This window comes from Thunnus albacares, chromosome 7 (assembly GCF_914725855.1).
Source record: "Thunnus albacares chromosome 7, fThuAlb1.1, whole genome shotgun sequence".
Taxonomy (NCBI): Eukaryota; Metazoa; Chordata; class Actinopteri; order Scombriformes; family Scombridae; genus Thunnus; species Thunnus albacares.
Window position 1 is genome coordinate 32204281 of NC_058112.1, and position 27532 is coordinate 32231812.

Consider the following 27532-nt stretch of genomic DNA (forward strand, 5'->3'; position numbering starts at 1 on the left):
TGCTTTTCACAGATAGTGCTTTATTCCAGTGTACTACATTTCAATTCCCACAATTCCCTACTTCCTGGTTTGCACACCACAATAGGAATTCTTGGCTAAAGCCGGCATTACATGAAGTACATTTACAGATATCATTACATAGCAGGGTGTGTTTCCAGACCGTGAAAGGCAATACTTCGCACTCCTTTTCTGGAAGGTCCTGGCTCCGAAATCTGCGTTGCTGCAAATCTGGGCTTCAAATGGGCTCCAATGAAACCAACAGGTGACGTCATTCCTCACTATGTCCATCTTTATATAGTCTATTTGTGCAATAAAGAAGCACACATATTCCACCAGCAATAGCCCAGCAACAACTCACAGAGGCCATAAAAACCATGTAGCAACCACCTAGAAACCAACCAGCTTCTCAATATGAAACAATTATAACTCTGTTGCAACTCATTAGCCACCACTCTGAAAATGCCAAGTGCTAGCTAATGCTTTACGCACCAAGCATACATCAGATTTTCCGATTGAATAAAGCCATTCTGATATCCTATTAAAGCTAATGAACTGTAATAGTCTTGGTTCTCTTATCATTAGTGTGTTCATGGTTTCACATGCTGCAGTTTGTCTGTCACCAGCAGCCCTGACTGGACCCCCATGTGTGTAACCCACCCCGCCCTCACAGAAAAAACACCACAGCAAATGCTTTTCTGCTTTTACATCTGTCAGGAATACATTAGTGACAGAGAGAGTGTATTTATTGTTTAATATTGACTTTATTTTAATCTTCACTATGTCCCTTTAACACCAAAAGGTAATTTTTTGCTGTAGTTGTGAATTTTTACTCAAATATCCTCATTTTCTTTTATCTGGATGAATCTTTTGTTTTTCAATTTGATTGTTTTTTGCTTTTTTTCATGTATTTGTTTGCATTTATTTATGTTCTTATTTATATTACATTTAATATTTTTGTATTTATTTGCATTTTGTTGCACATTTCCAAAAATATATATATATTTTTACCATTAATGGAATACATTATTGTTACATAAGGTGACTTCCTGCATAATTTGTGCAATTTCAAATTAGCAACTACTTGCATTTACACTGTTACTTTTTTTTTGCTGTATTTCCATCTATGTTGCTGGCTTATATTCACCTCAAATATCATTTAGCCAACGAGTCAGTACAACTTTTATTTAGAGGCTTTGCTGCTCATTTAGCTTCAGTTTGATGAATAAGTTTGGAGGAACAGATCTTTCTTTTCTATTTATGACCTTTTTATTGTAATATTTCTGCTCTTTTCACTCCCTCTGGCTTCTCCGTCTGCTCCTGAATTATATTTATTCAGAAAGTTTCCATCTCCTCTCACTTTCCTTCCCTTACAGGCCGGCTCCTGTTAACAGTTTCTTAATAGTGTCCATTTAGTGTGTCTTAAATGACTGTCATGAAACTCCACTCTTGACTTTGTCGGCCTTTCCACCTGCTGTGCCCTCAACTTTCATCACTGCTGCTCCCTGGACTCCTTCACCGAAAAACTGCCTCAGAGCCCAGTCCTGTTTGATCCAGTGAGCATACCAGTGTTAATCTGCGATAAAAAAAAACATGTTAAGCGAGACATTTGCCTCCTCTCTCTACTCTACTTCTCCTCATTTTCACCTCCTGGCTTTTTAGCAGCGCCTTCTTTTTGGGGGGTCGGGGGAGGATAATGCAATCTGTGAAACAATCTAGAAGCAAGGGGTTATTTATAATGTTTGGATAGGGAGGAGATTAGGGGATGAAGTGGGGGTCAGATATAATATTTCAGGAGCTGGTGAGCCTATTGGTCTGTGAGAAAATCGACTTCCATAAAGAGGAAGATGGAATGCAATATAAACCCAACTTATAATGCCAAAACTGAGCCCCTAAACAAATCTGTCGCTCTGTTCTGTTTCCAACTTCAGTTAAAAGGTGAGAAACCTTCTTCTTTCTTGTGCTGCTGCAGGAAGTTTTTTCCAATTTTTATTCATATACAAGTTGTTTGGTTCTGTCATCATGCAGTTAGCAACAGTAAATAAGGTTTTTGGTGTTTTTCTTTGAGCTTTTGCTGGAACAGAGGTCTTGCTTTGGATGTTTAAACTGTTGGTAAAATGAACCAGGTCATTAGAAGCTGTTGCTGTAGGATGATGAAGGTGATGATGCAGACTGGGGAGTTTTTGAATGTTATATATGGTTAGTTTTGGGATGAAGCAGTCAGTGCTGCAGACGTGTGATGAGGAGTGTCGCTGAAAAGTGATAGTCCCAGTGTTTATCGCTGTGTCATCACATACTGTTTGAATAGGTTTAATGTGTCAGAGCTTAGTCTAAACCTGACGGCTTTATCTAATAAAATGATCTTTGGCTTCAAGTCTTATCCAGTTATGCTCACAATGATCTGCATGTATATGAATCCAAGAAAATCTGTTTGAATATGAGATGGAATCACACATACATGTGTACAAAAACATTTATTTTTCATTTATAGGCAGTCTGTATATTAAAAAAAATATAAATCTATTTATAAAAGAAAACTTGACGTGACATAAAACTATTTAAAAGATAAATATGATGGTAAAGATTGCAGTATGTTTCTTTACATTTATCTTACAAATTCATATATATGTAGTTTTTCAGAATTTTCATGTAATTTCCTTCCAACACAACAACAGAATGGCATTAATATATTTTACAGAATTTGGACACAAAGTCTTCTTACATTCCAAAAATCAGAAATGTATATTATTATTTTAAATTAGCACACCTTTAAGGCATAATGATGCTATTTAACTCTGAGGTACATTACTGTTTTTCAGGATTAACTTAAAAAATATATAAGAATAATGAATGAAATGAAGAAAAAAAACTTAAGGAAAATAAAAAGTGTAAAGAAAGTCTTGGCTGTTTTGTCTGTAGCTGTGGTCCGGAAAGGAACAACTGAGCCTGAGTGATATTTGATATATAAGGAAACATTCATACAGTATTTCAGTAAACTGATTTATTGGTAAATTTGCAGTGTGCTATGATGAAATGGTTATTATTGTATTTATAATTAAGGAATTCTGTGAATATCAGGAGAGATTGACATTTGACATTTCACTCATTAAAAAGTTATTTGGCACCAATTTAAAATATGACAGATTTCCTTATGCTGATGATACTTTGCCTTATAGTGACAAAATTTTTGTCTTAATCAGGCGTTAATGTCTTAGTAGAAAAATCTACATATGGATACTTTGTTTTTTTTTAGTAGTCATTGTGATGTGACCAACATTAAAAATATAAAGTATTAATTGTAACCCCATGATCAATTCAAAGTAAGTTTTTAAAAGTACTTGTATGTAATAAGAGTTTGACAGTTTAAGTTGTATATCTAAATAAATGTCTAAAAAAGTGAACTCATGAAAAAGTATTTTTCTAAAAATGTACTTGACGTCCCATAACCCCAGCTTTGTTGTTTATAAATTGTCAACAATTCTTGTGTTTGGATAATGCAGCTGTTCTCTGATTCTGTTATAGTAGCATCAAATCCCCAAAAATTCACTGCTTATATCTTTGAAAATTCCACCGTAATCTTGGTTGAGTTTCAAAACGTTAGTGTTGATCCAGGAAATGTGATTTGGAGGTGCTATTGTCCACATGGTGTTGTAAGAGAAGTATTGGATCAAACTTGGTATTGGTCTTGGCAGATGTTGAAGGACTTAAAGTACTGGGAGCAAAAAAACATTATTGCGACAGCCGTAGTTTTTTCCCAACTCTGTCCCAGTGGAGAACACATTGTTGTGATGTCTTTTAAGCATTTCGGTGAAGAAATGAGAGAGTTTACTGCTCTGTTTTCTGTTTGGGATGCAGTGATTGTTGATCTAGATTGCTCAGCACAGTCTCTATTTTCAGAGAATATGGATAACGTGTCGGACATGTCAGAGATGTAAGTGCCAACGGAGGAGGTATCAGGTGTTTTCTGATAATCTTCCAGTAGACAGATCTTTCATGACATTGATGCCCAGGGGGGGACAACTGGACCCCAGATCCTTGTCCTAATTTAGACTAGATGTTTTTCCTTGAGGAGGATTACGGCTGCTCGAGACAGTGTCGTGTTTCCTCTAAGTGGAGTTATTATTTCAGAAACACCAGGCCTGTTCCTCCTCAGCCTGACCGGGCCTTCACCTCTGTTTGTTAATGACTCCTCTGTGTTTCTAAGATATCTTCCAAATAAATAACCACTTGTTATTTGACAATCATTCATCTATCTGTCCATTTTTTTTCCTGTCTGTGTGTCCTGACCTTTCAGTATTTCAAAATGGAAAATCTTATTTTTTCTGCAGGGTGTGACGCCAAACAAACGCCAAGATGTCGGAGTGAGTAATTCTTCTTCTTCATGTATATTTCATTTTGGATCTATAACACTGAATCTAAACTTCAAAATGGCAAAATCATATCAAACATTTTAAACTTAAAAAACTTCTGCAAATTATTACAATTTTAAAATATTAATATTAGAACTGTAAAAATCATATATTGTATTGTAATTGAAATTTCTTATCATCCCATTTGGTCTATTATTAAGTCCTAAAAACTTCCTTTTCGAACTTTCAGAAAGTTAGTAAAAAGATGTTTTCAATCAAACATGATTTGATCTCAGGACCTTCCAAGAATAAAGTCACTTTTCTTACATATTGGGTTAGTTATGCAGATAAAATATTTTTTAATCAAGAATAAGAAATAATGTATGTCATAACAAATTGATGTTTTCTCAAACCCTTCAGGAAAAAGATGTCTTCGAGTCGCAAGCATCATCTGAAGGTAAAAGATTCCTTTAAATTTTTTTTACAGTCCACATTGAGTTATAAAAGAAAAGGGGATGCTGACATAGGAGGTATTTTTTATGTGATATTGATGTTAATCCAGATGTTAATCCAGATGTTTGGCAAAAATCTATTCACATACTTAACTGACTTACTTAAGTAGGATTTTGCATGCAGGACTTTTACTTGTAATGGTGTATTTTTACATTGCTGTATTGGTACTTTTCTTTAAGTAAAGGCTCTGAATACTTCTTCCACCACTGATTGTTTGGCAGAGTTTGATGCTGTCCATCGCTAAAGGTTTGCTGGAGGAGGAAGAGAGGGAGCAAGAGCGAGAGAGGACTCGGTACATGGCTGAGAACTGCCCTCCTCTGTCCATGCCCAGGAGCATGCAGGAGCTGCAGGTATACATCACAAACACCAACACATTTCCTGTGCTGAGGATGAACATATACAGTACTGGTCAGAAGTTTGGACAGACTTTCTTATCCAAGTGAATGGGAAGGTGTGTTCAAACTTTTGACTTTTGGTACTGTATGTCTTGTAATGCAGTTCACAGTTCAGAACGATACCTGGTTCATGGTGCAAAAACAAAGACTGAAGACATATTGTGACATGCTGTGCCATGATACACTGTTTTACTACTAATGTTTACATGTGTGTTTAGGAACTGTGCAGGGAGATTCACCACAAGATCGACGGGATCGATGAGGAGAGATACAACCTGGAGATGAAAGTCGGCAAAGCTGACAAGGAGGTAGATTATATAAAATGATTTAAACCCTGCAGATCCTTCGGTCGGTCCATCGTCGTAAACTCAAATTCTGCAGATCCGGTAGTTTCCAAAGATAGTAAATATCTCAGGCTGAAGTTGGGAAAATGTGTGAAATGATACTCAAGACATCTAGAGAGGTTTAAGTGTTGTGTTGCCTTGGTATACATACCTGGGTTCAGACCTCTGAATATATCAAACGTTTGAGTTTTTCGGGTTTTCGAGTATCAAGGTGTTTCAGACCACAAGAGTGTAGGACACTGCTGAGTGGAAGTAAAGCAAATTCTGCTTTATTATCCTTCCATTGTATTAAGTGGTAACTACATACAGCTGATTAATTATGAAATCAGACAGTGTTGGAGTCAGAGTGCAGTACATACCATTACACATCCAATGTATACCCAATTATACTTACATACGTGAGTGGAAATTTATGGGAAAATCAGGAACATGAAGGTATCGCCCCCATCAGATCAAAATTTCTAACTATACACAAGATAGATGGATAAATAAATAGAAAGAATACACCTATAATGAGATGAATCAGTATATTTTTTCCTCCGTCCAACACTTTTGTGTGTTGTTGCAGTGCAAAGAATCTAAAGAGCTTGCTACAAGGCACTGAAATGGAAAACAACATCCAAAGATCACGATAGAAAGAAGCAGTAGTTAGATATGAATATCACCTTTCTGATGACTGACAGAAACATTCAGTAGCATGATGAAGCTGTTTGCAGTGAATCCAGACTCTTATATCGACTGAGATCATCCTCTTTACTTTCCAGATCGACGACCTGAAGATCAAAGTCCAGGACCTGATGGGCAAGTTCAAGAAGCCCGTCCTGAGGAAAGTACGCATGTCTGCTGACGCCATGCTGAAAGCTCTGCTGGGCTCTAAACACACAGTCAACATGGACCTGAGGGCCAACTTGAAGCAGGTCAAGAAGGAGGTGAAAGAGGAGGTGAGAAACCGACTCCATCTAAAGCTGTGTAACCCTCCCCTTGTCCTCGGTTCAATTTTGACCCGGGAGGACAACAGGTGTCATTATGTGCTGTCATCAAAAAAATTGAAATAGTTTCAAAATCCTGACTGAGAAATTATAAATTATTTTAAAATATGTTGATGGATTATGGCAGACTGGTATATGTAAAGGTTTAGTCAGGATACTGTTTTAAAACCATTTCCCATTCCCGGGTCAAAATTGACCCAAGGACAACAGGAGAGTTGACAGGGATGCACGTGATAAGAAACACACCTTTTTGCAATAACCAGCTTGTAAATTGAGTTAGTAGACAAAGAGGCTTGTGGATGAAGTGAAGTATAAACTACAGTGACCATAAGACAATGGTTTCTATCCTTTTATCCCCAAATTTGACCCTCCTTATAAGATGAATTGCTTTAGATTCCATTCATTTACACTGATGTGATAGATTAGGATGTTTAAATAAAGAACAGTCAGGTGTTCATATGAACAGTGGAAGAGGTTCAAATATGCTTTCAGCGTAAGTTATGGAGGCCAAAATCCACAGTGTGTCCACACAAAATTCCCTCTTTGTGTTTCCTCAGACAGTGTTTCCCTGTTGAGCTGCGGTGGAAGTATAGTAACAAAAAGAGGGACTTTGGCACTAAAAAGACTGTAACGTTGAAAGATATCTACTTGATTTGACTCATTTGGACGCTGAAGCTTCATATTAGCTCCAGATAAACTTTTAAATACATTTTTGCACAGAAGGGGGACTGTGGATTTTGTCCTCCAACACTTTGATTGTAAGTGCATTATGAAGGGATCTTCTAATGGTCAGTATGAACAGGAGGAATGATTACAGCAAGAAAAACAGGTTTCACTGTTCATTTGGGCTCCTGACTGTTGGTTTAAGACTTGAGAAGAATTGTAAATGTGAACCCGTTCTTAAAGTCCACAATGTCAGGTAGAGCTAGACAGATAAATCAACAAGGCCAAGCTTAACTAATTGCAGATACATTACTATCAGTGTGAATGTTGGCCGACAAGTAACAAGAAATGCTAAATTATGTACTCTAAAATGTATCTATCATAATGAAACAAAAAATACTCCCGCACTTACTGTTAGAACTACTGATAAATGTATTGAATAGCTATGTTACGGTCAACTGACCTTCATCAGGAAGACATTTCACCTTAGAGTGGTGAAACGCCTAATAAAGATCACTTGGGAGTCAATTTTTTGTCCTGAACTATAGTCTACACCCTTATTTGTTTACAGCTGTGCAACGTCCACTTTTTTGTCTATCACACTAAAATCTACAGGATCCATATCAGGAATGTTTATTTATGTTGTTGTTTTGTTTTTTTTTAAGTTATAAGTGACAATCCTGGTCAGTCAAAGGAAAGTGTGATAATTAGACCAGTTATTGTTCACTTGACTTTTTGATCTTAATCTAAAAAGTTCTGATCTTTGGTCATCTTGGTGTTTCAGGATAAGGAACTGCGTGACGTCGGCGACTGGCGTAAAAACATTGAAGACAAATCTGGCATGGACGGGAGGAAGAAGATGTTTGAGGCGGAGGCTTAAATCAAGCGTCTTATCTGCCAAAACCTGCATCCGCTCTTAACGAACCTGCAGTTTTTATGTTTCATTGAATGGTTACCATTTAATCTACCATTTAGTCTTCAACAAATCCTCCTTTAAAGAACTTAACGCCGTCTGAACATCTTGTCTTTGCTCCTCCAGTGGTTTAACTTGCTACAGTGACATACATGTGGACTCCAGGACACTGTGACATCACTGCTGGGTGTGGTCACAGGTGCAACAAAACACACTTATGACCACACCCATCAGTGATCTTGGATGTGAACAGCACAAATTATTAACTTTGAGCCAGCTTGTAAGCTTCAGAAACCAAATAAACAAGTGACAGCTGTTGAGGAAGCCTGTTTGTCATATTTACTAACCTCAAATTTACATATTTTGCTGCACAAATTGCATTGCAATGTACAGGTGAAACAGCTGTTAACACAAAATGACAGAAAATAATATTCATCATAGTAAGACTGGACAACCTGAATCATATTTTTCAATTTACAGATATTTATATTTATTTTCCTTAATGCTTATGTTTGTTACCAGCTCAACATGATGCCTGTTTGTTGTTGTTTTGTTGCTTTTTTTTTTGCTGCAGTGAACAAATTAAGACATCAGGTATCTAATATTTTGTTGGTTAACGTCAGTTCAGCCAGGTAAAATTAATTCCATTATTTATCTCTTAGTTCCCTAGAGAGATAAATATCATTCTGTTGAGTTTTTGGTTTTCAACTAGACCAACAGAGTTGTAAATCTTAGCTCATCTTAGACCTTGATATGCTAACAGATCAAACCCAGACTTTTGTATTTAGGTGTTGATAAAATTTGGGAAGGTTATTAAAATGCAACTGCATCGGTTAAAAAGAAATCTAATCGGTCAGTAAATCGACAGGATTTACTCTGACAGAAAGTGGGTAACTTCCATTGAAGTCAATGCAAATTAGTCCATGTGCTAAGATGGCTCATGATTTACTTCCCACTCATCGACTGGAGTGCTGCTACCACTGGTGGATGAAATATTTGAAATATGAAATATTTACTAATTACTCATCAAAAGCAAAAGTAAGAAGTTACTTTGATTTATTTCATTACTCAGCACAGCTTTGTCAAAGGTAACTTTAAACAAATCCAAAGCCTCCATGTCTCATATTCTGTATTTAACACATATAAAAATAAAAAGAACTAAAGGTATTCACTGACCATCAACAGCTAGCTTAACATTAGCACACGCTGTAGCATTTCATCAGTCACGTCATCACAGGGTTCACTACGGAGCCCAGGAGGGGCCACGGAGGAAAAAAAAATGACTCATTTGTGCTCTCCAATTAATAATTTGTGATCTCAATTTAACAGAATTCACCCTCATGCCTCACCCCTTGTCCGGCGTACATCCTCACTGTGGAACACTTACATTTAATAAGGTTTTACTTTGATCTTGGACTATGATATGTGAATATACTTTAAGCACAACAGTGTGTTATTTCTGAGATCCCTTTCAATATGAAAACGGACTTTTTCGCTGTTAACACGTTCATGCTCCTGCGGATTTCATCCAGTTCATAAAACCTGAGCTTCAGGGTTCTGGAGCGCTTCATGGATATACTGTAGGTGGAGACACAATAAGTGAAAAAAAACACAGCCTTCTTGTGGAAGTAGAGGATGTACAACTAATCCAGTTTAGATCAGTCAGTGACACTACAGGGTAAATGTCTTCTTTGTTGTTTTCTTCAAACTTCCAGCTGACTGAATGCGTTTCGTTTATGAATTATTAATTCAAAAGCACAAATTAGTTTTTTTTTCTCTATGACCCCTACTGGTCTCCATAGTTCTCACATCCTCCAACTCTGAACAAAACCAGTAGACTCCTGAATGTAGGTTTGCCTGTGGAAAACGTCAGCAAGCCAGCCAGAGAAGAAACAACATGTAAATAAGGATCTTTGGAGTTAAAGTGAGTCGCATTTTCACTCTCTATAGAGGCTAACCACGTCCTCACACATCCAGCACCAAGCTAACATGTAGCGGACCAGTCTGTCCACTGAAAGCAAAAACACTAAACTGATATAAATCCTCCATCAAACTACTGGTAAGTATGTGAACAAGTTGATATCGCAAAAATGTCAAAGTAAATGAACGTTATTGGGATTACTTGCTAACGTAATTAGCATTACTGAAGTTCAAGTCTCTTATAGTGTGTTGCTGGAAAAAGTAATGACATTATTTTAATGGTCCATTATCATCTATAGCTCACTGAGAAAAGTGCCAAGCTACCATTGAATGCATGTTTTCAACATTTCATAAAAAGAAATGATCAATGCCCTGAGTGACGCATGTCCATGTTCATCTGTTAGCTAATAGGCAAGTTAGCAGTTGATTATATTGACAACAGCTATCACTAGTGCTAGCTGATCATTAGTTCTTGGAATCTCCCAGTTAAACTTTTAAGTCTAACACATCACTATTTGAATTTTATCACCTTAATAAACTCTTAATCAGGACTAGAGTGAGCAGGAATTTATCCCGTCTGTGAAGCTAACGGTAGCTCAGCAGTCGACAGGATCATTTAGGGATCGTCACACATCTTTATTACCTGACAGCTACTTTTCAATGCCATTATTTTTAAGTATAAGTAATAAATAATATTAGGTACACCACTAATGTAGAATCTCATTAAAGGAACTGGGGAAGCGGTATCGTCATCGTGGATAAAGCTTTGGTTCCCTCTGATGGCACAAAGGTAAGCCGCATTTTTTGAGGGTGAATTGAATTGAAGAAAAAATACATGCACTGTTTTAAATTTTTAGGTTTTTTTTTTTAAAAAAAAACAACAACAACAGTATCATAATATATTAAAAATGCATATTTTTAAATTACACGTAATTTCAGCTCTATTAACTTGTGCATAATTACAGCGAGTGTTGAAGATGAGGTCAGCTACAGCAGGTGGACTGAAATATAATAGATGTGGCCTCTATGTAACTCATGGGAATGTTAGAAAGCAGTGGACATAAACCAGTTCTGACTTAGACTGAGTCTTGTTTCCTGGTTGTTGCTGTTTTATGACGTGCAAAGCTTCTAATGGTGTCAAACTGACTGATTGCATCTTAGGGGTGCCAGATTCATTTCAGAGGTGCGGGGGCGAAAAAGTATGTGTGTGTATAGCAGCAGCGTACTCTCTCGTTTGTTGTGTGAGGAATGCAGCGAACACTGTAACTTTCGGCTCCAATCCGACATTCATTCTGGTAACGACAGTGGTTTTAGGTCTCCAACAGACAGTTTCGCGGTAATAAGCTCCAGAAAATACACAAAGACAGGATAATGTTATAGCAGACTGGTTGCAAAGTTTTTACACGCAAGCAAAATGCAAAGTATTACATGTACCTGGTAACAACAGGGTGGTTTTAAGTCTCCAACAGCCAGTTTACTGTAATAACTCGGAAAATACGAAAACAAAAAGAGAACTGATTGAACTTGCTGCTGCGGCCAATGGCCCCTTGGCCCCCCCTACTTGGCCCAGTGCTGAAACTTAAAACTTCCAGCAAGGGGTGTCATCTTTAGCACATCTTTACTGGAGACGTAGGTGTAATTATACGGTGAGACAGCGAGACATATGACCCCCAATAATTTCTTGTAAATCCCTTTAAATGAACTCTATGACCCTATTAAAGATTACTGGTGTCGAACTACAAATTTGATCCAGTTTTGACGTCCGTAGATCACAATTACTTTTTTTCAGTGAGTAGCATTTCTCTTGTTCACTCCAGACCACATCTAAGGTAAGCAGTTTAAGTCTTTTAAATAATTAATTGTTCTTATAAATTGTTTTGTCTGATTTTAGCCTTTTGTCTCTTAGATGTTTATGTTTTCGACCTTCACCAAATTCATCAACTTCATAGATTTTGATATTGAATTTACATCCTTAAAGGTGTAATATGCAGGATTTTCCTATAAAACAATGTATAGAGTCATAGAGTAATCCCTCCCAATCATCACTTATGACCCACTAGAAGTGTGTGGGGGTGTGTGTATCTACAGAGACTCTGCCCTCTGCCTGTATTTTCTTATTATTTTGCTGTGTTCGGGACGTTTCTGGGCATCAATCTTTGGGTAGTGGGTGTGTAGCCCCCAGCCAATCACAGCGCAGGGTGTGAGGTCGGGACTCATCTCATCTCGTTCTCCGCCTCTCTCCTCTGCTCCGCTCTGCTCTCTGTCTCTGTGTCATGGATGTATAAAGAGCAGCAGGTCTGTGTGTCTGTTTGACCGAAGGCGGGGCTGAGCTACACACACACACAGAGCAGAGAGGCCACAGCGGACAGCCCTCCCCACTAATGGGTGCTAGAGAGGGGAGACCATGGATGTGTTATAAGAGTTGGATACCGGACTAAAAATGGCGCCCATTCAGTCCTATAGGAATTGCTCGCCTGGCACATACACCAAAAAAGTTTCTAGCTTCCGGGTTTGCTTCCGCGTTCCAGCTCTTATTATACATCCATGGGGGAGACTGTCACGTTCTCACACAGACAGCTGCTCTGATGGCTTCCCCCCGTCTTGTGCACGAGCACCAGCGCCCCCTGCTGATTGGCTGGAATAGTGTTGTGTGGCACGCTCCAAACCACTGTGTTAACATGCCCGTTTACAGAGCCAGTTTTAGCTCTCACACAGAAGGGACGGGTAGTGGACCATGAGGAGATATTCTCTGAATTTGACAAAAAGTGTATTGAATTAGAATTTCTGACTCTACCTTTAACTATGACTCCCAAGGTGCATTTCGGCAAGAAACATCCAATCACAGCTTAAAGTTCAGTTAAGTGAACTGCTAGCTTTGGATGGAAGCTAAAGAAGCTAAAAGCTAATGGTGGTGGAAAAAAAACAATTTTACAATCTGCAGATGAAATCATTTTATTTTCCATTTCTGGGTTCATTTTTGAATTTAGCAACTATGGCCCTTTGTTTTGGTCCAAAATACAACACTGGACTGTTTCAGATTTGCTACTGTCCCGATTCACACCTCTGACTGGCTTTTTCTCCATAGCAACGGCATCCGGGGCTCATGGGTATTGTAGTATTTTGAACCGTCCACCAAAAAGATAGACAAAACATAATTTCTGAAAAACAAAGTTGAAATAGTTAAAACTAGTAAATCTGTACAATTGCAACATCATCCAGGAAAGTCCTGCATTTCTACAACATTATTGCTACCTGGTGCTCCCTGACAGTGTTTTTCTAGTGTAGAAGAGCTTGATTAACTCACGTTAGTCATAAGGAGTTGGTTGGTTAGTGGACGGATGGATCTACAAAGTACAGGACTTTGACACCAGAGACCAGAGTTTACATCTCGATGTCCTTTGTTGTCAGGTTAAAGCTGCAAAAGCACTTAAAATAGTCAACACGATGAAATATTTAACCAAGACCACCATATGTCCTGAAACTCAACAAAGTGCTGTGAGTACCTTAACAGAACCATAAAAAAGTTTAATCATGTTGCAGCTGCTACGGGTGGATATTATATTGCTAGAGTGGGTATTTTTAGGAAAACAAACAATATACATTGTCAGCATCAACAGTTAGCAACTTGGCAGATACGTTCATTTCTAATTATGTTGATTAAACATCTCTTACAAAACAGATTGGATTAATGATGGAGGACAAATTGAAAGTTTCAGATTCAAACACCAAGTTTGTCACAAAACAGTTACATCAGAACAGATTATTTGCCAATAAGTTAGCTGCAAAGATGCAGAGCAAGAGCCTTGTTTTCACATTGTAATGTGAAAACAGCTCAACTCATGGTGTCAAACTCACAGAGAACTGACAGCTGAGTCTTCTATGCTGCTTTTAAAACCATTTGGTCTCATTTGGATATGATACGGTTTAATTAATTCCACATTTAATGCAGAATTTATAAAAACCCCACCGATGGTCAGTGGAAAACTCTAAACCTTAACTGAAAAATTAAATATTTGCAGATTTATAATTGGGTAATTAATTGTTAGAGTTAGCTCTACTAAACTCATAGTATGTTAATTTGCCTTTGTTGTATCTTTCAGAGATGTAATGACAGATTTCACACAGCAGCATGTGTGTCTATATATAATCTATATATCTATCTATATACATGTATATACATATATATATATAATCTTTAATTACAAAATGCCTATGTGGTTTAAATCACTTTCTTGCATTCTGTCTGTCAGAAGCATGATGGCACAATATAATACAGATAACCATCTTAAAGGGCGGGTTATTTATAATGACGCGAGTCGAGGAAGGGGGCAGATGACACTGTACTGTATTTCATGACCTTGCCAGCTCATTGGTTTGACTAGTAATCCACTTCCATAAAGAGAAACTCAGGGATTTGGAGAGCTATCAGAGATTGCAATATATACCTTCTTAACACTTCGTCTGCCTGGGACTCAGTCTGCGTCTTTGTGACTCTAACAAGCTGACAACTCTGCTCTGTTAAGGTAGGGACTCTTTCTCTGAAGTTTTTTGTTTTACTGTTTGGGAGATGAAGTCAGTATAAGATGTTCATGTGATAGTTTGCTAGTTTGCATGCTCATTCTTTGTAAATGTTTTGTCTTGTCTGTATGGTTGTGAAAACATTGTGTTTGGTTTGTTCAAATAATAATTCTGCTAGTGGAAAGTTATAGAAAAGAGGTTTTAATTTGAAATGAAAGAGCTTAAAATCAGAGCTTTTACTAAATATCTGATGCATGTAGTTACGAGATGATGTAGATCGTCATTGGCAGTTTCAGGCATTCGTCTGAATATTTCATCAATATGTCAATTAGTTTGATCATTGGTTGTTTGTTTCTCTGGTTTTCATGTTGTTTTGGAGTTCTTTATTATGAATTAAGTGTTAATGATTGAGAATTTTAGTAATGCACACATGTCATGTTTAATTGGTATTAAATTACGTTAATATACTTTTAGTGTAACATAAGGTGGACTTGTGATGTGGAGATTTTTGGTTTTTATCCAGTTAATTTTTTATTAATATACCTTTTATTGTTGTGTCTTGAGTGTTGTTTCTGGATTTCCTAAGTTAAAAGAGTTTTTTGTCTCAGTCTAGAATTGTTTTGACATGAGCTTGTGGTCTAATATACGGTCTGGTGATGTGGCGCACTGAAAGGTAACACCACTACAAGGCATGAACTTGAAAATCGATCCGCGAATGTTTATCCTCCTGTCAACGCTGTGGGGTTCGGAGGAAAACCTGGACTAATCTACCGCGGCTGCCAACCTCTCTGCTGTCGTCACTCTACACTCGAGTTTAATCCCCAGTCACCAAATTTAAACTTTTCTAAAAGCTTTGGTATGTTTAAGCAACAGCCAAGCTTCATTTTATCCTTTACAAAACAAGCCGCAGGAGCTTTTATGACTGATTTTGTTTCAGTTTTTGGCTCTTTTTTTGTTTTCTGTAATTTTAAAACCTGAACAACACTTTTTTTTTTGTCAGTGGAAAGCGGATTAACTGTACATACGTATGAGGTCAGCCCTGCAGTGAGTTATTTTAGCGATATGCTCTAACGTCTTGGCTGTCCAAAGGATGTTCTTGGGTGTTGGGTTACTGTGAACCTTTTCCACCCTCCCTCTGGAGACAATCCTACCCATAACACACACACACACCTACTTAAGACAAAAATCAGCACCCAAATTTAACCCTGCAGATATTATTCCATCCCCACAGCAACATGTTGTCAAGTCCTCCCGGTTTCGGGTGTTTCGAGGGTCCTAAAATACATTGTCAGCCCTGCCTGTTATTGGTTTACAGATGACAGCCATTTGTTCCCGGGCCAGCTATGCGCTTTAGGATGCCTGCAGTGGTTGTCAGACGTCTTTTCTTTTAAGATGAGCCTGGTGTCATTTTTTTGCTCCATAATGAAGACGTAAGAACAGCTGTGGCTCCAGGAATAGAGTCTTAATCCGCTGTTCCATCGCAGCTCCTAAACATTACAAGCAGCTCAGCCAGCGACTGTCTGGCCTCCAACTTCATCTGGAAGTGGCCTCAAGGCTGGCACTTATAGCGTCAGTTTACCAGTGGTATATAACCATCTATCAACCTATCTGCAAGGCTATATGCGACATTTCTGCCTCTACCCCAGTAAATTGATTCCAACACTAGCATGCTCAAAGCAATGAAAAAGTACAATTCTCTATAAAGTAGTTCCAGTAAAAACTGTTCATTAACACTGTGAGTGTCACGCTGGCAGCTCTGTGAGCTACATGTTAATGTGCTCACAATGATCTTGCTAATGTTAAACAGGTGTTATGTTGACCATATTCACCATCTTAGTTTAATGTGTTAACATGCTTAACATTTACTTATTAGCTGTAAACACAAAGTGCAGCTGAAGCTGATGGCAGTCTCATTAGTTATGCACGTATTTGGTCAAACAAAAGTACTGGACTAATTAAAATCCTGATCTGAGGATGGTGCTAGAGGAAAAGCAAAGGAATCACAAGGTTATTTTTTTTATCCAGACAAGGACATGAATTTATTTACCTAATTTCATGGCAATCCATCCAATAGACAATATTTGTCTGGACCACAGTGGTGATCCGACCAACATTGCCATCACTAGAGCCACACTGGCTAAATGGCTAAGATGAAAGTTTTCAAGGAGGCTCTATGAGTAAAACTGCTTTTTGAAACCGGAGAGCTCATGGTGAAACTAGGGTTCTTGATCAATTAACAACAGGAGATCTGTGTGATTTGAATGGCTACACTTCAGATTCTGAGCATATAAAAAGCTTGAAGAGCAGTGATTCTCTGAGTTTGTGTGGATTTTCACATGTATGGAAATAGAAGTGTATCTGATCAAGTGACAGACATCAAAACCTGCTGGTGTAGACTGTGTTTCAGAGGCAGAGGAGGAAGTAGTGTGATAATGTTATAGCACCTCAAAACGTCCTCATAGAGAGAAGGTTAAGTTGGTTGGTTGGGCTGCTTTGATACCAGAGGCCACTGTTCACATCCCATCTTCTACTGTACCGATAGTCAACGTTGGTTTCTTTTAACTACGATTATGAACTTCCTCTAACCCTAACGAAATTGTTCAACCACAGAGAATCAAAAACAGTCATATGCGTTTTGGAAGGAATAACTCGTGCATGAAATGCTGAGACATGTCAGATGTGTTCGTGCTTATTTATCCCTCATATAGTGAACATTCAGCCTGGTCGCCAGAATAAAACGTTGGCATTGTACGTTTCTGCAAACCACAGAAATGTTGGATATCTATGTTTCAACATGTGAAATACGTAGCATATTAACATTTCAACAATACGTATCATATCAACATTTCCAAAATACGTATCATCTCAACATTTCTAAAGTGACGTAGTTCACATGTGATCTATATGCATTGATCTTTCCTGTATAGGAGGAGGACGAGCAGGTGGATGGTTAGTAAGTTTCTTGGCACGGTTCGAGACCACCTCGAAACCAAAACCAACGTCCGCTTCCCAAAAGCGGGTGTTTTTAGCGAGACGTCAGGACATTTGCAGCTGTTTTACTAGCGAGAAAAATGTCTTTTTTTAGTGAGACATTTTTATGTTTTTATTTTATTTTTTATTTTTATTTTAACCCAAACCATGATCTTTCCCCTAACCCTAACCAAGTGGTCTTTGTGCCTAAACCTAACCAGACCTTAACCACAGCGTTGTCACACCATAAAACATCATTATTCAACGGGTAAAAATGTTAATATGCTACGTTTGTAGAAATGTTGATATGATACGTAATTCATGTGTTGAAATGTATATATTCAACGTTTCTGTGGTTTGCAGAAACGTTCAATGCCAACGTTTACTTCTGGCGACTGGGTTGGAACATTACACTTGCCTGTTAATACGTGTTACCAGTGATGTGAACAGGGGGACAATCTAATCTTTGCAGAATTGAAAAGCCTGATTGTTTACAAATTCAGTTTGGTTTTTGATATCCAAACCTATTCAGTGCCGGCTGCTGATACAAGACGGGACTGTGTGTAAATTAGACATGGTGGATGTTGGTTAGGCTACATCACATACTACAGATCATATATACTGTACATCAGTGCCAACAGTTTTATAGATCATGTTGTGGTGTTTTGGAGGAATTAATTTGTGTGGGCATTTTTAAGAAATGATTCAAGGCATTTGTTTGTGAGTAAAACTTAAAATAGAGATGTTTTTCAGCGTTTCTTAGATTGTTATGTTTTAATTAGTTGACAACTTATTTTAAGAGGTTGGTCAAAGTGAAAACAAAGAAAATTGTCTTGACTTAGTATACATTTTGAATAAATATGTTTTTAAGGTAACAACTGGTATGGACATTTCTGAGTAGAATTGAAGTAAAATAAATGAGTTAGAATAGCTTAAATGAAGTAATTTAACTACAACTACAAGATTTCAAAGCAAATCGTGTTGGTTGCATTAGTGTGGGTTAGTCTGACGATAAAAGACTCTTAGAATTAACTTAATAATGGCTGAGTTACCTCTTCCATCACAGTTAACACTGCGTCTGCTTTTTTTTCATTACGTCACGGACTGTTACCTGGTAAGGCAGTGCAGACTTATAAAATCAATCTGCATGTACAGCTGCATTATTATACAATAATAATACAACTCAGACAACAACAGAAGCAGACATGATGTTTACTGGGATGGTTGCAACCTGTTGGAGCAAATTTCAAATCATTGCCAGCTGAGTTTTATACTGAATGAATAAATAAAATGAGTGGTAAGAAATAAATCTAAAAATGTATGTTATATTTTGGAAAATGCCACCAGAAACTCTTAGATGCTTTAGCAACACTACCAACACACTGACATTCAAAGCATAGCTTGTTAGCATGCAAAGATGCTAAATATAGCACACCAGCATGTTCACCTGCCTACATGCAGAATAGTGACATGCTAAGGTTTAGCATGTTATGCTAGCATTAGTATAAAAGTACAGCTGAGGCTGATGGAATTTAGTTCTTAGTTTAGGTATCCTGTCAAGAACTGAAGACAATTGTAAATGTTGACCTGCTAATGTGAGCATATAAAATCTGACATTCTTACATTCTAAAGGCTAAAACACATATAGACATAGTATTTTACACATTAGCTACCATTTTGTTGTGATATGAACTTCAGTATTTGTTGATTTGTACTTTTACATGTGAGATGGCACAAAGTATAGCAATTATACAAAAGTACCTTTACTTCAACTTCATTGTCTGCTAGAGGAAATTTGTCTTGTATTCAGATGAAACAGAACGCACAAACGTGAACATACAATACATAAAAACATAATAGATTAAACATATGATATAATTATGTAAAATGTTAACCAAAACCCTTTTTGCCAAAAGGTGACAGTTATATTATATTGCTGATTGCAGAGAGATTTTATGGCTTCGATGCTGATATTTTAAAATCTGACAACATGCTAAAACACATATAGATAGTATGTTATAATGCTAACATTGGTCATAAAATTATTTTTAATTATTTCTAGCAATTTATTCCTTTCTTTTTTACGAAGTTACATCTGTATGTTTTTTACTTTACTGTTTTTGTAACATATGATGCGAATGATGTGGTATTGATGTTGATTGTCATGCAAGCTAATAGGAGAATAAAAGTGTCGGCATTATAAGCTGTAGCTTCAGCCTGCACCTTTTTCAGAATGCATATATCAACAATTCCAGTTATTGTGTTGTTTTCAACTGTGGTAATATGCTTAACACATTTAACAGTATGTTATAATGCTAACATTTAGTATATAGCATTTTACACGTTAGCTACCATGCCTTTATTTAGCACATTAGCATGCTAGTGTTGGAATGTTAGCATGTTATGTTAGTCTCACTTGACAGTTGAGGCTGAAGGGAATTTATTCATTAGTTTTAAACCCATCTTGTCATGAAATAATGTTCACATTTTGACCTGCTGGTGGCGCCAGATGAATATTAAGAGGATCAACAAAGTCATTAGGATTTATCCTCTTGGGGAATACACATTTCATAGCAATCCATCCAATAGCTGATAAGATATTTCAGTCTGGACCACAGTGTTGGACCTTTATCCCCAGAGCCAACAGAGCTGCTAGTGTGGCTAAAAATAGCGGTATGGTCCTTTAGAGCATTAGCACCGCCTGGGTTACAAAGTTCAGTTCCATGAAATTTCCTGGAATTAACATGATGTCTTAAGATAGAATTAACATGACATCTATTCATGAAATGTGAGACAGGTGAGTTTCTACAGCAGGAAAGAGACATGGCTATAAACAGGAAACTGTTTGACTTAGAAACAGTACAGTGGAAAGTAAAAATGGGGAGCTCAACTTTTTATCTTTTCACTTGTAGATTGATACAAAGGAGTGGAAGCTAATTCTGTATCTGCTGGGATGTGAGATTTAAGGCAGGAGTGCTTTAATGTTTATATGAACAGTGTCTGAAACAGATTTGATCAAGAATTTGCAGATTTTTTTTTACCAAATGATGGCAGAAAAGCTGCATGAAATTCGATGGCTGTTCAAAGACAATTAAAGTGCCCAAAATCACAGTTGAAATGTCAAATTCAGTGTAAATTTGTTCCCTATAAACAGCCTTATTAGCGTTTGTCCTGAGGGGGGCACCAGAGGAAAGATTATTTAGTTAATATACATGAAGAAAAGGATTTTTTTTTTTTAATTTCTCCTTTCATTTATGTTATTTTTGCCCAAAGTGTCTGGAAAGCTCACATTAGGGTCTAAAACAATTACTAAAATTTGACCTGACAGTCAAAACCAGGGGTGGGTTGGATTATTGATTATGTGATATTGACTATTATCACACAGCAAAAGCTACAAACATAATCTTAATCTAGGTTTTCATCTTTTTCTACCAGATAATATCAAGATCCTGCAGCTACCATGGCTGACGAGTGAGTAATGAGTTTATTATATCGTCATAAAACAACAGATTATGTTTTTTTTTCATGTTTATTTGTCTGTTAGATAGAAGGATGTTTCATAACTGTCTTATCAGATATGCATATTAAGCATTTTAGTTTTAAGCTCTATTTCTTAAAAAAAAAAAAAAGTTTTGTTTTAAGTTTATAAACATTTTCCATTATTAAAATAACAGTTTTAGAGGATTGTGCAGCTGATACATGACAAAACCACATTAGTTATGGAAGTATAAAGTAGCATCACATGAAAATACTCAAGTAAAGTACAAATAAAATTGTACTTAAGTAGAATATTGAATAACTGTATATTAGTAGTTACATTCCACCACTGATCATAATAACAGATTTACATATTTACAACATAATGGCTCAAATCTACTTTAATTCCACTCAGCCTGATTAATGTTGTTGTGTTTCTGTCTGCAGGAAAAGACTGTCTGCAAGGCGTAAGCACACTCTGAAGGTAAGAAATTAATAAATATGAATTTTCTACAAATAAATTGTTTGTAGAAAAAAGCTTAAAATTGTGTGATGATGTCATCCTCAGAGCTGTATGCTGGTGGTGGCTAATAATCTGCTGGAAGCTGAAGCAACAGCGAAGGCCGACGAGAGAGAGAAGTTCCTGGCAGACAAAATTCCTCCTCTGGAGCTGCCGTACTCCAAGGACGAGCTTGTGGTGAGACAGACTGTCCCGGGTCGGTCCGGGTTAAACTGCTGTCACGGTTATATGTGGGAGTCAAAGTCTACTTCTACCAATACATTTCATGGACAAGAGTCACATGTTCTCACAGCTATTTACTCCCAAAAATCAATTATACTCTTGTCATATATTACTTTTTGCGAAATAACTGAGTTTTGGCTCTTTTGTGAGTTTTCTGCTGAACTCTAAAATACTGTTTTCTCTACAGGAACTCTGCCAGAAGCTTCATAAGGAGATTGACATCAGTGAAGAGGAGAGATACAGCATTGAGTTTAAACTGAACCTGGTTCTCAATGAGGTGAGAAGTTCTTCCTCAGATATTTATTTTACCTTTTGTATGTGAGGTTAATATGAAGTGTAGTTGTGTGCACATCCACAAAACCTCAGTGGGATGAAAACAATGAACCAACTGTAGATAGAAGGAGTACCCTTTACTTTATTTATAAATGTCACTAATAAAGTAAAGGGAGCTCTGATTCAGTGTGCAGATACTCTTTGTATCTAGATTAATATGAAGTGATCACTATGATCAACATTTGTACATTTAGTTGTGATATGAACTTGAAAATGCATTGAGAAAAACTAAAAAAAAGCTGGTTTAGTGTGTTTTTCTATTGATTTGTACTTTTACATTTGAGTATGTCAACTACACCAAAACAGTATTTCTATTAATATCTGCCATAATAATAGTATTTGTGTTTGCCATTGTATTATATAGGTGATTGTAGAGGGATTTTGTGGCTGTGGCTGGTATTTTAATCAACAAACAAGGGAAAAAAAATCTAATTTAGAAACTATTTTGTGTCAGAAAGTCTTCTGTATGGAAGATGGAGTGATCGATTACAATTATCTATCTGTGTTTCTCTCTTGGATTTTACATCCTGGAACATCAAAATGCATCAAGGTTAAATTTTAAATATTACAAAACAGTTATCTAACAGTTGAGCATTATTAGAATGCAAACATTTGCTAATTAGCACTTAAAGGAGAGGTTCACAATTTTTCATGTCCATCTTAAAACAAGTCAGGTGTCCATATGAACAGTGAAAGAGGTTTTCCTCGCTGTAATCATTCCTCCTGTTCATACTTGATATTAAAAGATCCTTCAAATGTGCTTTCAGTGTAAGTGATGGAGGCCAAAATCCACAGTGTGTCCACACAGTCATTTAAAAGTCTCTGTGAAGCTTCTATTCAGCTTCATCAGTCTGAGTTAGTCATATCAAGTGGATATCTGACACATTTACAGTCTTTTTAGCATCAAATTCCCTCTTTGTGTTTCCTCGGACAGTGTTTCCCTGTTGAGCTGCGGTGGAAGTATAGTAACAAAAAGAGGAACTTTGGCACTAAAAAGACTGTAACATTGAAAGATATCTACTTGATTTGACTCATTTGGACGCTGAAGCTTCATATTAGCTTCAGATAAACTTTTAAATACATTTTTGCACAGAAGGAGGACTGTGGATTTTGTCCCCCATCACTTCCATTGTATGGTCATTATGAAGGGATCTTCTAATGGTCAGTATGAACAGGAGGAATGATTACAGCAAGAAAAACATGTTTAATGTTCATTTGGGCTCCTGACTGTTGTTTTAAGACTTGAGAAGTATTGGAGGAGTTGTGAACCTGTTATTGTTTAACAACCTTGTTTGAAAGCTAAGTGTAGCTGTCCATGAATTCAAACATAATCCAGCCTTTTGAAATTCTGTTAAAAAATTTAAAGAGACCAATAAATTGTAAAAATGATCATCCTATTGTTCCACCAGACAAATATCGAGAACACGTGTTTGAGAACACAAACTAATGATCTTTAGCTGACCACAGAATGTGTCACTGGTCTTTCATGACTCATAATTTGACCATTAATAAAAGTCTATAATAGTTCTCTCTGTCTTGAATCCTCCTAAAGGTCAGAGACCTCAACATCAAGATTGTGGACCTGAGGGGAAAGTTCAAGAGACCCCGTCTGAAGAAAGTGCGTATGTCTGCTGATGCTATGCTGAAAGCTCTGCTGGGCTCCAAGCACACAGTCAACATGGACCTGAGAGCCAACCTGAAGCAGGTCAAGAAGGAGGTGAAAGAAGAGGTGAGCTGCTACCTGATTCGTCTAGTTTTCAGTCTGAACTCGTTTCATCTTGTTTTTTATATTTCCTTTATAGCAGCTTTAACGTCAAAGGGAAAGTTTATTTCTCTATTTTCTGTCCCATTAGTACGGAAGTCGAGAATGGCCATGCTTTTTTTTAAAAATGCCATTATCTCAAAATCACGAATTATTTATTATTATTAGTTATTTCGTTATCTTGAGAAAATGAGCGTTGTTATCTTGAAATAACGACCTAATCAATGCATGTCATTACTTCATGAATTGTCCATTATGTTGAACCAATGCTACATCTATAATAGAGCTCTCATAATTGTTATTACGAAATTGCTGTCACAAAAGAGCACTCATGGAGGGAGTTTGAAGAGACATGCACTCATCGGTGGCACATCTCACTAATTACACTGTCCTATAGCCAGAAGTCAGACTACACAGGAGAATCTTTTATACTAACAAAATAATTAAACTAGTGTGTGTCTCCATGACAAAATTTGTTTTGTAATATGCATCATATTTTCATTAGCTTTATCAGTGTTTCCCCTGTGTTGACTAGTCTGGGGTGGCGGCGTCTTTCACATATCAGTGCCCACGTTCATCAAATAAAAAACTCAAATTTGTAAAATACTATGTGTGTTTTTAATACTTAGTCAGACTACAGACGTTACAATTATAAACTGAAAGTCTGCAGCAGCAGCAGAGTAGAAGAGTGAGACGTCTGTCCTCCCTCCTGCTCTCTGCTGTAAACACACAGAGCTGCTAGCGAGCAGCTGCTCTCATGTCTCCCAGGTCTCGGTGCTTTTTTTCGGCAGAAACTCTCCCGCTGTCTGCCTGCTCAGCCTGCTCTTGGATGGTAGGCAGGTTGCTCCGATAGCTGCATCCTCACTGTCACACACAGACTCTCTCACTCTCTCTTGAGCACACACTCGCTACGCACTGAGCTGTTCCGTAAAGGAGCTACGCTACCAAAAGTTGACTTTCGGAACAGTGCTGCTCAGAGGCTCCCAAACGCTATTGATTTCCAAATTAATGAATATTTGGTGTTATTTTTGGCCTTAATAATTGATATGATAAAAGAATCTAAATTGTTAGTTTTGTAAACTGAAAAATCATGATAGCCAATGGAGTACACTATGCATGTTATGTTTATTTATTTACTATCCTGAGGTTTTGAATGATTGTTCACATGAAATGATTGACTCATTCAGGCACTTGACACTTCTTTTGTCAAGTAGACACAGCATACTGTATCCATGTGTGGATATGGCTTGAAAATAAAGAATACATAGTGTTAGAAATCCAAGAAAATATGACCTCTCAGCCTGGGAGTCCAAACAGTAGAAGGGTCAGACCTTTGTTTTCTTGTGATAACGAGTTGATTATCTCGTTATCTCGTGATAAAAACACTCGTTTTCTTGACATAACGAAATAATTAACTTGTGATCTCTAAAATAACAGCATTAAAAAAAATAATTTCAAACACGGCCGTTGTCGGCTCCCGTACGTTAGGAGGCAGGGCTTAGGGATAATTCTGGTTGGTTACAACTTAGATATTATTTTTGTGGGTTTGGCCTCATTGTACTCGCCAAGTTTGGTGGTGAAATCTATGAACACTGCAACATTGCTAAAAAGACGTGTGAGAGAGCAAGAAAAACAAGCAATAATAACGAGAAAAAACAATAATGAACCTTATTTCAACACAAATAAAAAATACTTTTTTCAATACCTTGTTTTCCAGTTCTCAAATGTTAAATCTTGTCTAAACACAAGAACTTTGTCTAAATAAAATTTAATCTAAAACTGACCTTAATTATGATTTAAATCAGAAACCATCTGATCAAAGAAGTCAACAAGATTCTGAATCTGACCAGACATTTGATGCCAAGTTTTGGCACTTTTGATACTCTGTGCTGCAGACACATTTTGATCAGTACCGATAAAGTATTGAAAAAATTAAAAAGAGAAAATTATTACCCAATCGTATCACATAAAATTTCAGGTGTTCTCACTTTAAGTTTGACCTCCAAATAAAGGTGTTTAAATATTGAGGATAAACCGCTGACTGCTCATGTTTGAAAAATGTTCACTGGTTCCCAGATCCCAGTAATTACTTTAATAAGTACATTCATAAACCCATAGAAACAATGGCAAAATTTACAGTATGAATCCAATTTTTAATAAATTGAAATTAAGGATGGCGATATCGGTGGGGTTTGTAATTTGTTCATCTAGCAGTTTCATGGTTGAATAACCACTGGCTAGATCACCATAAACAAAGCTATAGAAAAGTAGAAGAATGTGTCTGAATAGTGTCTGACTCTAATGTACTTTATGTAGCTGGATTATATTTACACCTACCATGAACATTGGTCCTCAGTAGCAGCTAACAGGCACCAGTTTGATAGAGTCGTAGTTTTGTCTCAGTTTGACTGGTTGAGAGTTTACACTGGTCCATTGGGACTTATCACCATTTGGCTCTTGGCAATTTCCGTCTTTTTTTGTATTTTATCATTTTACATTTTACATCTGAACTAAAATAAATATTGTCTGTGTTCACAGGACAAGCAGCTGCGCGATGTGGGAGACTGGCGTAAGAACATTGAAGACAAGTCTGATAGGAAGAAGATGTTTGATAGTTAAATGTGGTCTGTCATTGATTGTTGGCCTTAAGAGTGATTTTCAATTTTAAGGACAGAAATCAGGTCTAATGTCTTCTGTGTAACTGAAGAGTTTTATTCCAAAATGCTGCATATCCACCTTAAACTTTGACTTTTATTGAACAGATAAGACATGAAAGTTGTGGTGAATACCTTGGATACTTTAACAACCAAAGGTACACGTCAGGAGAAAGATTGTAGTGCTTTCTAAGCTTCTTGTATGGTACAGTTAGTATATATGGCCTTAATCTCCTTAATTGGTTATATCTATTAATTATCCTTTTTTGCTTTAAAGCCGTGATGTCACCTAGTGACTAGTTTCAGCTGTTTTCAGGCATGAGCTGAGTTTTGTACTGTTTAAATCTAGGAAATCTGTAATGTGAGCTGAGGTAGATAAGGAAGGGTTGGAGTGGTTTTTTGAGTTCTGTAGTTTTTGGATATCTCACATTGGGACAAAACTCTTCAGTTAAATCTAAGCTGCCTTCTGCTTCAGCCTGTATTGACACTGTGCTGTGATATATTTGTACTGTATGATATCAGTTAGGACACGAGTGGTAAATCAAACCTGCTTTTGTTTATTTTAAGGCTGATTTATACTTCTGCATCCAATTGTGAACATGTCTACAAAGTATCCTCCTCAAACCTACACTAATGTCTCTATAGAAACACGGATGAATACGCTAAAAAGTCAAGAACCTTAATCTGATTTATAATGCAATGAATGCAAATCTGTACTTTGGAAATACACTACTGTAGACACAGAGTGTAGCTAATTTTGCATTGGCCTGGCAAGCTAACGGTCAGTAATGTTCACAGTTTTTTGACCTGTTCAGTTTTCTAGAGCCTAAACATAACTGTCACATTGCTAGCAAGTGACTCTTTGTAGAAGTATAATTCAGCCTATAGTCTGTGCTAAACAGCATCATGTCATCTTTTCTATGTTCAAACAGAAATGTGATGTACTTTTCTCGTCTTGTTGCTGTCACATTAAATACAAAAGCTTCATGTTCA

The 27532-nt window shown here is 37.0% G+C and overlaps 2 protein-coding genes across 10 annotated transcripts; both read left to right on the forward strand.

Moving 5' to 3' along the window:
* Positions 1–21043, forward strand: LOC122985379 (troponin I, fast skeletal muscle-like). Of its 5 annotated transcripts, none has more exons than XM_044355986.1 (10): positions 1–262; positions 4326–4358; positions 4767–4803; positions 5081–5209; positions 5473–5562; positions 6363–6539; positions 8035–9841; positions 10114–10222; positions 10813–10873; positions 21007–21043. In XM_044355986.1, exons 2-7 carry the CDS (start codon positions 4351–4353, stop codon positions 8128–8130), a joined length of 537 nt encoding a protein of 178 aa, XP_044211921.1. In that variant the 5' UTR covers positions 1–262; positions 4326–4350; the 3' UTR covers positions 8131–9841; positions 10114–10222; positions 10813–10873; positions 21007–21043. The 5 variants fall into 5 exon arrangements, with proteins under 5 accessions (XP_044211921.1, XP_044211919.1, XP_044211917.1 ...); XM_044355984.1 differs by lacking the exon at positions 1–262 and adding an exon at positions 1058–1553; XM_044355982.1 differs by lacking the exon at positions 1–262 and adding an exon at positions 1705–1935.
* Positions 10817–27532, forward strand: LOC122985380 (troponin I, fast skeletal muscle-like). Of its 5 annotated transcripts, none has more exons than XM_044355988.1 (7): positions 10817–10873; positions 21007–21042; positions 21496–21532; positions 21617–21745; positions 21978–22067; positions 23676–23852; positions 26424–27532. In XM_044355988.1, the coding sequence occupies exons 2-7, from the start codon at positions 21032–21034 to the stop codon at positions 26502–26504; spliced, it is 525 nt and encodes a 174-aa protein (XP_044211923.1). In that variant the 5' UTR covers positions 10817–10873; positions 21007–21031; the 3' UTR covers positions 26505–27532. The 5 variants fall into 5 exon arrangements, with proteins under 5 accessions (XP_044211923.1, XP_044211926.1, XP_044211922.1 ...); XM_044355991.1 differs by lacking the exon at positions 10817–10873 and adding an exon at positions 11888–11912; XM_044355987.1 differs by lacking the exon at positions 10817–10873 and adding an exon at positions 14511–14606.

Excerpts from the sequence above, each read along its gene's own strand:
- LOC122985380 (XM_044355988.1), top strand. Across the intron at positions 21,746-21,977 it reads ACTCCAAGGACGAGCTTGTG|GAACTCTGCCAGAAGCTTCA; the intron begins GTGAGACAGACT and ends TTTTCTCTACAG. Across the intron at positions 22,068-23,675 it reads TGAACCTGGTTCTCAATGAG|GTCAGAGACCTCAACATCAA; the intron begins GTGAGAAGTTCT and ends ATCCTCCTAAAG.
- LOC122985379 (XM_044355986.1), top strand. Across the intron at positions 5,210-5,472 it reads GGAGCATGCAGGAGCTGCAG|GAACTGTGCAGGGAGATTCA; the intron begins GTATACATCACA and ends ATGTGTGTTTAG. Across the intron at positions 6,540-8,034 it reads AGAAGGAGGTGAAAGAGGAG|GATAAGGAACTGCGTGACGT; the intron begins GTGAGAAACCGA and ends TTGGTGTTTCAG.